The 13,512-nt window shown below is 42.1% G+C and overlaps 1 protein-coding gene across 2 annotated transcripts in view; it reads left to right on the forward strand.

Annotated features, from left to right (window-relative positions):
* The window catches only part of NRF1 (nuclear respiratory factor 1), a 145,082-nt gene that overhangs the window by 95,258 nt on the left and 36,312 nt on the right, over positions 1-13,512 (forward strand). For both annotated transcript variants that reach the window (XM_030825744.1, XM_003261320.4), the window contains exons 6-9: positions 1,532-1,690; positions 2,820-3,017; positions 3,918-4,019; positions 9,998-10,155. In XM_030825744.1, coding sequence (XP_030681604.1) covers positions 1,532-1,690; positions 2,820-3,017; positions 3,918-4,019; positions 9,998-10,155 — 617 coding nt within the window. The remainder of the gene's footprint in view (positions 1-1,531; positions 1,691-2,819; positions 3,018-3,917; positions 4,020-9,997; positions 10,156-13,512) is intronic.

The raw sequence follows: 13,512 nt of genomic DNA on the forward strand, positions 1-13,512 counted from the left end.
GACACACTCCCAAGAAATTAGAATAAAGGGAAAAATGACTTTGAGATGTACTTTCCTAAAATAACTGAAGTAATGACCGCATGAGCCAGCTGATGGGTTTTTAAATGGATACGTTTCTATCAGCCTGCTGCTTGATGCCAGAGCCAAATATATATGGAGTGTATTATATCATATCCTGTAGGCAGGAGACTGTCGGGGCATTGGGGGACTTAGAAAGAGAGGTGAAGTGGCAGACTTGGCACAGGAATTAACAGCATGACTACCGTCAACCAGAACTTTATTAGGTAAACATTACTGATTGGGTTCATGGTTCCCTATTATGTAACAATTTGTATCATCTTCTCATAAAATAATATCTAATATTTATTATAAGAATGATAAGAACACCTGATATTTATAGAAATCTTTAATATTAAAGTGTTGCTGTACTCATTCTGTCATTGATACTTAAGTATTCTCATTTCTGTTTCTTTCTTGTTTTACTTTGTAACTACAAATCCATGCCCCTGAGTCTGATTCATTGCTAAAAGTGGCCTCTTTTTAATTTTCAGCTGCGGGGGCAGTATGGGTGCATCCTTAGTTGCAGGATGCTACTTATCTCTGGAGTGCTATAGACCACCAGGTTAAAAGGAAAACAGTAGGTCTGGGAAGGAGGAATAGATCATAACTTGATAAACTGCTTTTCTTGCCAGAAATCATTATCAGCGATTAAGAATATTCACAAAGTAGACCTTCCCTCAACACACACAGAGTGTGGTTACTATGCCAGGAAATAAGAATGGCAGTTGTCTTTGTGGTTTAAAACCTATTTGGTCTGGATTTGATTTGTAAAATAAATCTGGATGAGGTCCATAATGCATTTAAATTCGCACATGCTTTACTATGTCTATATGTCAGACTCATGGACAGTGGCCTAGCTTACTGGAAAATTTCTAGAAGAGTTTTAGGGTTATTTTCCCTTTTTATTAAGTTAAAGGCCTGTTTGTTTTCATATATTTTATAATCAGCCACTTTATTGAATTCTCATTATTGTTTGTAGTAGTTTTTCATTTGATCTCTTTGGAATTCTCTAGCTATAAGGTGACTTCATCTATAAATAATAATGATTTTATCAGCTCACCTCTTATTTCTCTCTTATCTAATTGCCTGGATTCCTACTTCCAGAACAGTGTTGAAAACACCCCAAGTTTGGCACCTTACATGCATGAAAACTGTAGAAGGGAAATAAGCTATAGTACCAGTAATATCTTGGGAGGCAGAAATTAAACTTAGGCTGCATTTTGTAGACTTGTTCCTCTAAGAGTAAGAATATCTACCCCTAAGGTGCACTTTACCAACATATTTATAATTCTCAACCACCCATGGAGATATAGGAACCCATGGAAAACAGTGGGTTTTCATCAGTCACATCTTAGAATTCTCTGAGATCTTCCTGGAAACCTCTCTGTTTTATAAGGTTAGAATTTAAGGAGTCATAAACACACCCCAGATGTCTTTCATGAGTACTGATGACCACACTGTTCTCTTCCAGGCCCAGCTTCGGGCATTTATCCCAGAGATGCTCAAGTACTCCACAGGTCGGGGAAAACCAGGCTGGGGGAAAGAAAGCTGCAAGCCCATCTGGTGGCCTGAAGATATCCCCTGGGCAAATGTCCGGAGTGATGTCCGCACAGAAGAGCAAAAGCAGAGGGTGAGAGTTCCTCTGACTGAGTTGCCTGGTTGCTTTTCCATCCTAAATTAACCACCTCAGTTTTTGTCATTTCTACATCTTGTGCTAGAAAGTCTTCGTGTAATAGTTAAGCCTGTCCCTCCAAAGACTGATGTTCTTTGATTTATAGCCTTTTCCATTTGTCGCTCCATCACTATACTATAAAGAGAAGACTGGGGTGAGTTCATGAATTTAAAATGTGTCTTTGGGGTTGCCTTTTGGAGCAGTTTCAATTTTATGAAGTGCTTGGGAAAGTCAAAGAAACTTGAAGTAAAAGTATTAATCACTTTGAACACTTAGAAATGCTTTTATTCCTGGTTACTAAAAATCATTGTTGAAAAATGTAAATATGGAATTAGAGGGATATGAAGTCTGCCAACTGAGCCTGCTAACAACAAAACTTTTAGAAGAAAGACTAAACTACATACCATTCATTACTTTTTTTGCGTATTTCTTTTTCTTTTTCTTTTTCTTTTTTTTTTTTGAGACAGAGTCTCTCACTCTTGTTGCCCAGGATGGAGTGCAATGGTGTGATCTCGGCTCGCCGCAACCTCTGCCTCCCGGGTTCAAGCAATTCTCTTGTCTCAGCCTCCTGAGTAGTTGGGATTACAGGCATGCGCCACCATGCCTGGCTAATTTTGTATTTTCAGTAGAGACGGGGTTTCTCCATGTTGGTCAGGCTGGTCTCGAACTCGCGACCTCAGACCATCCGCCCTCCTCAGCCTCTCAAAGTACTGGGATTACAGGTGTGAGCCACCATGCCTGGCCGCGTATTTATTTTTCATTTAGCTTGGAAGTTTACTGAGAATCTTAATATGCCATTCTTGATCAGAATAATCTTTCTTTGCATGAAGTTTAAGAGTTTGGCCTCAGGTTGGAATAGGGTGTAAACTAGACTTTGATCAAGAAGAAACCAATGAGAAGCCCTCTTTGATACTTTGTACTCAGCTTCTTTCTGCCAGAACCAGTCTGTGGGAGGTAATCCTAGGAGAGTTTATAAGAGGTTTGGTTTGGTTTGATTTGATAAAGATGTAGCTGCTTATTGCATATTGGGACTAAATAACCAAAGTTCTTTGTGGCTTAATGTGCTTTTCCGGTCATTTGGTGACAGGTTTCATGGACCCAGGCACTACGGACCATAGTTAAAAACTGTTATAAACAGCATGGGCGGGAAGACCTTTTGTATGCCTTTGAAGATCAGCAAACGCAAACACAGGCCACAGCCACACATAGTATAGCTCATCTTGTACCATCACAGACTGTAGTCCAGACCTTTAGTAACCCTGATGGCACTGTCTCGCTTATCCAGGTGAGTAAACCTGAGGGCTACCAGACTGTGGCCTCTGAGATGGATCAGTGGGCACCTCACCTCAGACTGGGGAAAGTTTCCTTTGTGTGAACTCTTGTATGAACTTTATATAGCTCCCCAAGATCTTCCTACCTGAAATTGATTTCTGAAGAATAGTTTAACTTCTTTGCATTTGCTAAATACAGAGCTATGAGTAGCTTCCTGGACATTTCCAAAACAAAGCACTTTTAAAGGGCCCTTTTTTTTTTTGAGACAAGATCTCTCTCTGTCATCACAGCTCACTGCAGCCTCAACCTCCCAGGCTCAAGTGATTCTCCCACCTCAGCCTCCCGAGTAGCTGGAACTACAGGTGTATGCCACCAGGCCTGGCTGAATTTTTTTTTTTTTAAGTAGAGATGAGGTCTTGCTATGTTGCCCAGGCTGATCTCAAACTCCTGAGCTCAAGCAATCCTCCTGCCTTGGCCTCCTAAAATGCTGGGATTACAGATGTGAGCCACCATGCCTGGCCTTAAAATGTCTTCTGTTTTATAGTTTCACTGTCAGTGATCAGGGAATATTCCTTCTGAATGACCTCTTCTGAGGTAAAACACAATTTGTTGATTGGGAACCTCTGAAGTTCAGATTGAGGTGAGAATAGAAAGTTGGTTGACCGACACTGGGAATGGATGTGGCGATGTGATAGCTCTTCTCATATTGACTTATTTGGTTGAAGTAAAATTCTGAAACTCGTGATAGTCTCTGAACTATGATTTTAGTGAGCTACGATTTTAGATTTCACATCATAAGGCATATTCGTTGTTATCTGTGCTGAATTTGGGATTAAATGAGTCTTAGCTTCTGAGTAAAGAAGTGGAAGGATCCATCCACTGACACTTAACCACTTTCCATGTTTTTCTTTAGGTTGGTACGGGGGCAACAGTAGCCACATTGGCTGATGCTTCAGAATTGCCAACCACGGTCACCGTTGCCCAAGTGAATTATTCTGCCGTGGCTGATGGAGAGGTAAGAAAGAGATTCCATCTGCATCTTCTTAAATACTTGAATGTATAATGAGGGAAAAGCGAGGGTCCAGAAGATGGAGTAGCCTGCCATGTCTGCGGCACTCTTTCATTTAAACCTTTTGAACATGAGACCATGAAAGTTTTAGAAAGTGTCTTATGCTATGTGTATTAATTGTAACAATTAAGATTCATGGATTAGTATGACTCAAACCCAACTGTCAGGAACTTAGAATTTTACATTTGAATGTATAGCATTTGGTATTGTACACAATACAAAGGGATTATCCCTTTACTATTTTTATGCTGTGAATCCCAGAGAATTTCATCTTTGGTCTTTATGAAAAAAAAAATGACACATTAAAACTGGAACTAAGGGAAGCCTTCTTTGAAGGGATAAATATGTTTGCAAGTCAGTAACATGATTTATTACATTTTAAATATGCCTTTGAAAGGATTTCTTAGGAGAATTCTTCCTTACCAAAATTGGGATAATTATGGGACATTAACCTAAAGACAGCCAACCTTTATTGATCACTTGGTGGGCTAAACACTTGACCCCATGAAGTATAAAGTTCTGTTATCATCTTCGCTTTAGAGATGAGAAAACCGAGACATAACAGAGCTTAGATGATTTGCCCAAAGTCCCATAGCAGTGTTGAAGCTGGATAATGCATTGAGGAAAACATTACCTAGGCTCTGAGCCATTGGTGAAGATGCAACAAGTGAAGGAAGGGGTTTGTTACGTCACCATGAGTGTTTCCCTTGAAGATACTGATGTGGCGTGCTGAAGTTTGAAAAATAGCCAACAGATGTCAAAGAGCCGTATCAGAAATAAAGCTAAGAATATTATCCCACCCTTGTTGAGAGCCATGGAACATTTCCCCTTAGAACACCACAAAGTCACTTTCATTTGTGCCCCTCAGGAGAGGGGGAGAACTGGCAAAGGCTGCATGGCTGGGAGATGGAGGGAGAGTGCACCGCAGGCTCCTCGGCCAGCCTGCATGTGCCAAACCCCTGTGTAGCTGAAGCTGTGTGGAGTTGATTCGCACAGGATCCTTGCTGTCATGGGAGTCCAGTCTAGTGGGGAAGAGAGATGTCTACGTGAATGAACTCTAGCCTTGCTGTAAGGGATGCTGCAAAGCATATGTGCCTCCTTTCCACCTAAGGAGCCTGGGAAAGTTTGGGACACTGAAAAACTTGGTTGTTGGGTGAGGAAAGGTGAAGGTTGACAGGACCCTTACTTTCTAAGTATATAAACATCATTAAAGAATATGGATTAGCAAAGCAAATAATTTGTCCGTCCCAGAACACTAGAACGAGATGACACTCCTTAAAAGTCTGAAAGAGGTGGAAAAGACAACGAGGGGTACAGTTAGGAGATGTGTTAGTTTTTGGCTTAGACAAAGTTATCAACCATATCTCTCTACTGAATGTTTCTTGGTACTATTTAAAGAAAGTAACTTTGTTTCCTCCTTCTCTATGAAAAAAATTGTTTTTGACACATAATATTTATAACATTAATGGAGTTGCATTTCTTTTTTTTAATTTTTTATTTTATTATTATTTTTTTTTGAGACGGAATCTCACTCTGTGGCCCAGGCTGGAGTGTAGTGGCACGATCTCGGCTCACTGCAACCTCTGCCTCCCGGGTTCAAGCGATTCTTCTGCCTCAGCCTCCCGAGTAGCACCAGGCACACACCACCATGCCCAGCTCATTTTTGTATTTTCAATAGAAACGGGGTTTCACCATGTTGGCCAGGATGGTCTCGATCTCTTGACCTCATGATCCGCCTGCCTCGGCCTCCCAAAGTGCTAGGATTGTATATAATTCTGTTAGAAGAAGAGAAAGCCAAAGTACAAAAACATTAGAGACATGAATTTTAAACTGAACCATCAATATATATGTAACAGTTTTGAATTGCATAACTCATTTTAGGTGCATTTTTATGAATGTCAGTTTACCTTAAATACGGGCAGGCTGAATAACAAGTAGGAAAATATCAGTAGTATTTTTCCATCCATCCCTTCAGTAAATACTTTTTGAGCCCTGTGCCAGGCACCGTAGAGACTATAGATAAAAGATAATAAAGACTCCCCTTTCCCTTAAGGAGCACATGGGTAGGTGGTAGAGAAAAGCAAAGAATAATTGCAGTGAGATAAGGGTCTAGTAGCAGCATGCCCAGGGTGCTGTGGAACAGCAGAGGAGAGGCCCTCATCTGGACTTCAGGGGAGTGGAATCGTCTCAGGAAACACTTCCCAGAGGTAGCCCCTGAGCTTAGACTAGAGTGGTAACTAGCCAAACAAAGGAGAGGGATGGGAGTTCTCTCCTGTCAAAGGGAGCAACCCATTCAGTGCATTGACTTGTGAAAGTGTGGAACAGCCACAGTTGAAGGGCTTTGTGGTAGTGGGCCTCTCTCAGAAATGCACAGTAGCTAATGAAATATCTTCTGAATATCTTCCCCTCCCAGGGCTTGTGGCCCTTTCTTTGGGGAAGGGGGTGCAACAAGAGCTCAAGTAAACACAGTTTAAGAAAGCACTGAGACTCAGGAATAGGAAATTCCGAAGAGATGCTGGCACTTGAGCTGATTTCTTGATCACCTGCCATGTTTCTGATAGAAATCTCTTCGGTTTCTCCTCCTATTTTCTCTTCACCGTTTACTGTCATTCCATGCCATATAATTTAACTTTCTTAAATTATACTGTATATGGCAGCATTCTAATGCTATTTTCACTACAAATATAGTTGTAACTAAATGTGTCTGTATTGACTTGCTGCCTTTGGAGTTTGAGGACTTGAGAGAGCCGCACTGGGCCAAACTCAGGTGAGAGCAGTAGCATGGGCCAGACTAAAATAGAGGGGCAGATCAGGAAACAGGAAGACCATTCCCTAGCAGTAGGCAACAGCGCTGCCTGGCTTCAGTGGATGTTTTGAGTGGACTCATCAGCCACGTAAGAATTGATAGTGCAGTTTGCCTCTTAGGGTGGCAGTGTTGGCAGTGATGTTCATTGGAGCAATGAGATCAAAGCAAGAGCTTTGGAGTTCCTGAGGGGCAGCTTTGCAGCTCTAGGATATCTCTGCCTCAGGAGTGATGGGCCCTAAAGGCTTGCTGGCACAATCCACTGCCCATGAGAACTCAGGGCAAACATGAAGGTAGCTCAAAGGAATGTCTCTTTCTCTGGGAAGCTTTTGGCAAACATTCTGAAAAGCATTATCATAATCTAAGTATGGTAATAGAACTAAAGCAGGAAGCATTTAAAATATCTACCTTAGAGCTTGGAGCACTTTCTTTGGGACACAGTAACAAGCAGGCACAAGATAACTACTCACTAGGCCCCAGCAGTGTGAAGCGGGAATAGCAAGAGCTGCAGTAAGCACTGCTGAGGTCCTGAGACCCAGGAGTCCAAAGACATGTACACCTGAGCTGATGGATCACCTGCTGTACTTCCGAATAGAAATTGCTTTTAGTGCCCCTGCTGCTTTTCAGTTTTGAGGGTGGATAATTAATCAACCATATTTATTGAGCAAAACGGACTGAAGTAACTAGATACAGGTATTCAGAACTAAGTCTCTAAACACAGAGAATTGTACTAAAATCAGTAGTTCTGTACCCCGGACCAGAGCGGACATTTGGCAATACCTGGAGACATTTTTTGCTGTCCTGACTGGGGAGGGTCCTATTGGCATCTAGTGGGTACAAGCCAGGATGCTGCTAACCATCTTGCAATGCACAGGACAGCCCCACAACCAAGGATACCTGGGCCAAAATGCTAGCATGCCAAGACTGAGAGACTCTGTGTAGGCCTAGCAAACCTGGATTCTCATGTATCCTGTCACCAAAGAGTATGATTTTTATTTTTGGGTTTTTTGATGTGGGCAGTGGGAGAGTCTTCATAACTTCTCCCCTAATAAAAAGAAAGCAGTTTTTGCTACACTTTAAAAAATTAGTTTCTGGCCAGGCGCGGTGGCTTACGCCTGTAATCCCAGCACTTTGGGAGGCCGAGACGGGCGGATCACGAGGTCAGGAGATCGAGACCATCTTGGTTAACACGGTGAAACCCCGTTTCTACTAAAAATACAAAAAATTAGCCGGGCGTGTTGGCGGGCACCTGTAGACCCAGCTACTCAGGAGGCTGAGGCAGGAGAATGGCGTGAACCCAGGAGGCGGAGCTTGCAGTGAGCTGAGATCGTGCCACTGCACTCCAACCTGGGGGACACAGTGAGACTCTGTCTCAAAAAAATAAAAAAAAAAAAAAATTAGTTTCTGAGTCTAGCAGTTTCTATCAAAAATAAACATGCCAAATAAGTTTGATCTATAATTCTACCTCTAGGCATTTACCCTATAAATAGACTCACATGTAATATACAAAGTATAATAGTATATAAGGATATTCATCACAGCACTGTTTGTTAGTAGCAAAAGACTGTAAACCACTTAAATGTGCATTAAAAGATGACTTGTTAAATAAATCATGATGTTTCTATATAATGCAATGCTTCCCAGCACTTTGGGAGGCGGAGGCAGGTGGATCACCTGAGGTCGGGAGTTCAAGACCAGCCTAACCAACATGGAGAAACCCCATTTCTACTAAAAATACAAAATTAGCTGGGTGTGGTGGTGGGGCACCTGTAATCCCAGCTACTTAGGAGGCTGAGGCAGGAGAATCGCTTGAACCTGGGAGGTGGAGGTTGCGGTGAGCCGAGATTGCACCACTGCACTCCAGCCTGGGCAACAAGAGCAAAACTCCGTCTCCGACAACAACAACAAAAAAATGCAATCATATGCAGCCATTCTTAAGAATCATGAATGAGTAAAGTAGTTTTATATGTTCCAAAATGGAATCATTTCAGAGATGTACTGTTTGTGAAAAAAGCAAGATACAAAAGATATGTAGAATATACTGCCATTTTTATTTTAAAGGAGGGAGTAGAAAGGGGAAATAGGGTGAATGTGTGTGTGTGTCTGTGTAAATATACTTCCATATAGCAGGAATAGCTCTACAAAGGTACACGAGAAAATAGGTATATTACATGGAAATATTGTATAATGATAAAAAAATAATAAAAGAGAAAGAAAATAGGCACAGTAGTAGACCCTTTGGACAAAGGGTCTAGAGTACTGGTATCATATTCCCTTTGATACAGTTTGAATTTTTGGTATAGTTTGAATTTTTTTTTTCCTCTCATGGCCCATTTCTAACAACCCAGCCTATATATTTTTAAACTTTATTATGTATTTATTTAAATTGACAAAAAATTGTATATATTTATCTGGCACAACATGTTGTTTTGAAGTATGTATACATCGGGAAGTAAATTGAGAAACGTATTTAAAAGTGTAGAGTGGGCCGGGCGTGGTGACTCATGCCTGTAATCCCAGCACTTTGGGAGACTGAGGCAGGTGGATCACGTAAAGTCAGGAGTTTGAGACCAGCCCAGCCAACATGGTGAAACTCCATATCTACTAAAAATACAAAAATTAGCCAGGGGTGGTGGTACACACCTATAGTCCCAACTACTTGGGAGCCTGAGGCAGGAGAATCGCTCAACCTGGGAAGTGGAGGTTGCAGTGAGCCAAGATTGTGCCATTGCACTCCAGCTTGGGCGACAGAGGGAGCCTCCCTCTCAAAAAAAAAAAGGTACAGTGGAATGTCTTGCTTTCTGTCTCCCATCCAATTTGTTTCCAACTCCTCTCAGCCCCACACATACAATCCAGAGAATATATTCAGTGGCTTTTGTGTGTCCTTCCAAAATTTCTTTATGCAAATGCAAGCAAATTCAGGTATATATTCTAATACCCCCTTTTTATGCAAAAGGTAGCTTACTTAAAACTCTGTTCTGTCAGAGTCAGACACTGCAGGTCATGTTAATTTTAAAGAGTATGTGTATTTAGCCAAAAAGTAGCAATTATTAGAAAAATTACTTTTAAAATTGTACTTTTGTGGCTTTGTTTTTTTACTATCTTGTCCTTTCTGCCTCAGGTGGAACAAAATTGGGCCACGTTACAGGGAGGTGAGATGACCATCCAGACGACGCAAGCATCAGAAGCCACCCAGGCGGTGGCATCATTGGCAGAGGCCGCAGTGGCAGCTTCTCAGGAGATGCAGCAGGGAGCTACAGTCACTATGGCGCTTAACAGGTGGTGGCAAGAGTGCGGTAATAAATGAGGATCGCAAATCTGTCCCTGCAGATATGGGTGGAGGCCTCTTAAACAGAAATGTATCTCTGTTTGCCACAGTTGGCAGTTGGAACTTAATACTCTTGGCCCATACAATATTGTAGTTTGGGCTATAATAGGTCAGCCCTTACCAAGAAAAATTAGACTTCTTTCCTTCAGGTGTGCTTAGGAAAGGTGATGTGGAATGGAATCCTCCAGTAAAAGGTAGTTTCCAAAACTCAATGTACTGTTTCCTGCTTAGTTCCTTCTACTGGCTGTTGATGTTAAGATCATCTCCGCATCATTCTTCACTCCTGCCGCCACCCAGCCCCAACAACCAGTGCAGCCTTTCTGACTTCCAGCCTAAGCCTTCTCGTCAAGCCTTCCCGTTTATCCTATTCTGTGTCCAGTAAGCAATAGCAGCAAGGCTTGAGTGCTTCATGTTTTCAAGGGATACAGAACAAATTAAGAGGCTTCGGATTAATTGTCCTTTTGCCCTACAAAAGAAACTGCATTTTGTTGGGGGTATTAATCCATGTTTAAGCAGCAAGTGGCTGATTTTACTTGCTTTTGAGAAAAATGTGTTGCCCTTGCTTATCAGTGAGCTCAAGAAAAATAAGTTTTGGATTATTGGGGAAAATAATGAACTTTTTTCTTCAGGTATGTTAGGAAGGGTGCTGCCAAATGGGATGCTCTAAGAGGTGGTTTCTGAAACTCGATTATATTGTTCTCTGCCTGGTTCCTTCTACTGGTTGTTGACAGGAAAGATCAGCTTCGTATCATTCTCCCTCTTCTTCATTCCTGATGCAATTTTATTTTTAATGGACTCAGGCATTTAAATTAATGGTCAAGAGTGTGAGCCTTGACACCAGACTACTTGGGTTTGAAGCCCAGTTCTGTCACTTACAAGCTGTTTGGCATCGAACAGTTCATTTGAACTCTCAGTAGCCAGGCTCTCCTATTCTGTAAAATGGGAGTGATAACAGTACATTCTTCTAGGGGTGTTATGAGAACTGAGTTACTCCATGTGAAATCCTTAGGTCAGTGTCTTGTATGCAGGTAAGGGCTGAACTCTTGCGGCATGCCAGCTCTACTAGGTAAGGCTGTAAATAGAGAATAGAGTGCTCTAGCATATACTCTGCCCTCAAAGAAATCATGCTCTTATTGGGGAGACTGATTTAAGTAAAACACTTAGCAAACAGTATTACTTAGAGTGTAACTCACTATTGAATTGTATGGTAAAGACTATGAACATTGTAGAAATTCAGAGGAGGGTGATCACCTCCGCTAAATATAAAATCAGCGAAAGTTTAGATTGATTATGATAGATACTAGAGAGCTGTGATGGATTTGTGTACGGTTCACTGTATGAGGCTGTATAGTATGGTGGCTGAGAGCAGGGTTCCAACGTCACATAGATTCAGGTTTGAATCCTGGCTCCACCACACACTAGCCATTTGATCCTGAGAAACATAACCTCTGAGCCTTGTTTTCCCCATTGTTATAATGAGGATAAGACTCATCACACAGAATCATGTATATGAGATAATATAGATAAAATTCTCATCGCAGTGTCCAACCCATAGTTAGCACTTCAAGAATTATAGTTATTATCATTTAAGTTATATTTTAAGAGTTGTCTATTCTGAATTGATTATAGTGAGAGGAGATTAGAAGATCAGTTAGGAAGAGGCACTACAGGCATGCCTTGTTAAGGTCTTGGAAACTAAAGTAGTAAGAATGGAGGTAAAGTGATTCTTTTTTTTTTTTTTTTTTTTGAAACGGAGTTTCACTCTTGTTGCCTAGGCTGAAGTGCAATGGCATGTTCTCGGCTCACCGCAACCTCCGCCTGCCGGGTTCAAGCGATTCTCCTGCCTCAGCCTCCCAAGTAGCTGGGATTACAGGCATGCACCACCACACACAGCTAAGTTTGTATTTTTAGTACAGACAGGGTTTCTCCATGTTGGTCAGGCTGGTCTCGAACTCCTAACCTCAGGTGATCCACCCGCCTCAGCCTCCCAAAGTGCTGGGATTACAGGCGTGAGCCACCACGCCCAGCCTAAATGATTCATTTTAAAAGAAGTATGGCCAGAGATTGGTGGTTGATTAGGAATAGGAAACTGAAACACACACACACACACACACACACACACACACACACACACACACATCTTCTCAGAGTTACCTAGTTAGTCCCTAGTGATCAGAACATTTTTTTTCAGCTCATTGAGCCATGTTGCTCGTGTTGCTCTTCATTACTTTTTTTCCCCCACTCACGTATATACTCATCATGTTGCTTTTCAGTAACATGAAAGTCTTACTTGGTTCCTTACACTTGGCTCAATTCTACTCCTCTCTTTGAGAGAAACACCCAGATAAACTTCCTGAAAGGCATGGCCAAGTGAGACCCTCCGTCCCTTCAGTCCAGTAACACCCCCCATTCCCCGCCCAACTGTAGCTTGGGGTCTAACAGGCCCTCATTAAAGACCAGCAAAACTTGGTTTCATTGAGACTTGCAGCCAACACCTTGGATATTCCAGTGAAGTGTGTGTGTCCTGGGAACTCTGTACATAGTGGAAAATATGAGGCACATTTGGGCTCCCTTTGTTGTAAGGACCAGGGCTTATTTCTAAAGGCAAGCGGGTAATGGTATCCCCCGAGGGCTTGTTAGCAAACTCAGATGCAGCTGAGGTGGCTACAGTGTTTACTCCAAAGGAAGGAGAATGTGTTCACTGTGGCATAGAGGAGGAATAAAGAGATGTTGAAATCTCTTTGCAACCAGGTAGTTCGATGCCCCAGTGAGTGTTAGGGGTTGGTGTATTGCAGCTTCTGCTGGGGATGAAGAAACCAAGCCTGGCAGCAGAGACTAGACTATAGCAGACTATTAGGGGAACATCAGGGCTTTCTGAACCCAACAGAGGTAACCCATGGTCTAATGTCTTAGTCAGGAGGGTTGGATGTAAGAAACAAGCCCTTAACACTCGCTTCTTTGTGGATGAGATGCAGTAGAATCATTTAGTCCCTGCACTCTGAGCCTCTCCACAGAATTTGCTGTTGGAAGTCATCTCAGTGAGAAATACACAGAGAAATCTGGTCTTTGTTCCTATGATGACAAAGCAGTTTCATAATCTGCCCTCTTGCAGCTTGCTCTGTTTCGGGTGCAGATAAAACAAGCATGGTTCTCTAATAACCACCTGCACCTCTGCTGCAATGTAAACAGCAGATGTGGGCGCAGAGTGAGAAGGGAGAGGAAGCTACGTACAATGGCAGGTTGGGGAATAAGGAGGCAGAGGGGCTTCTTCATCTTTTACAGGGTAAAATGGGATCAGGACAGTTGCA

Source organism: Nomascus leucogenys, chromosome 13, assembly GCF_006542625.1.
Source record: "Nomascus leucogenys isolate Asia chromosome 13, Asia_NLE_v1, whole genome shotgun sequence".
NCBI classification, from domain to species: domain Eukaryota; kingdom Metazoa; phylum Chordata; class Mammalia; order Primates; family Hylobatidae; genus Nomascus; species Nomascus leucogenys.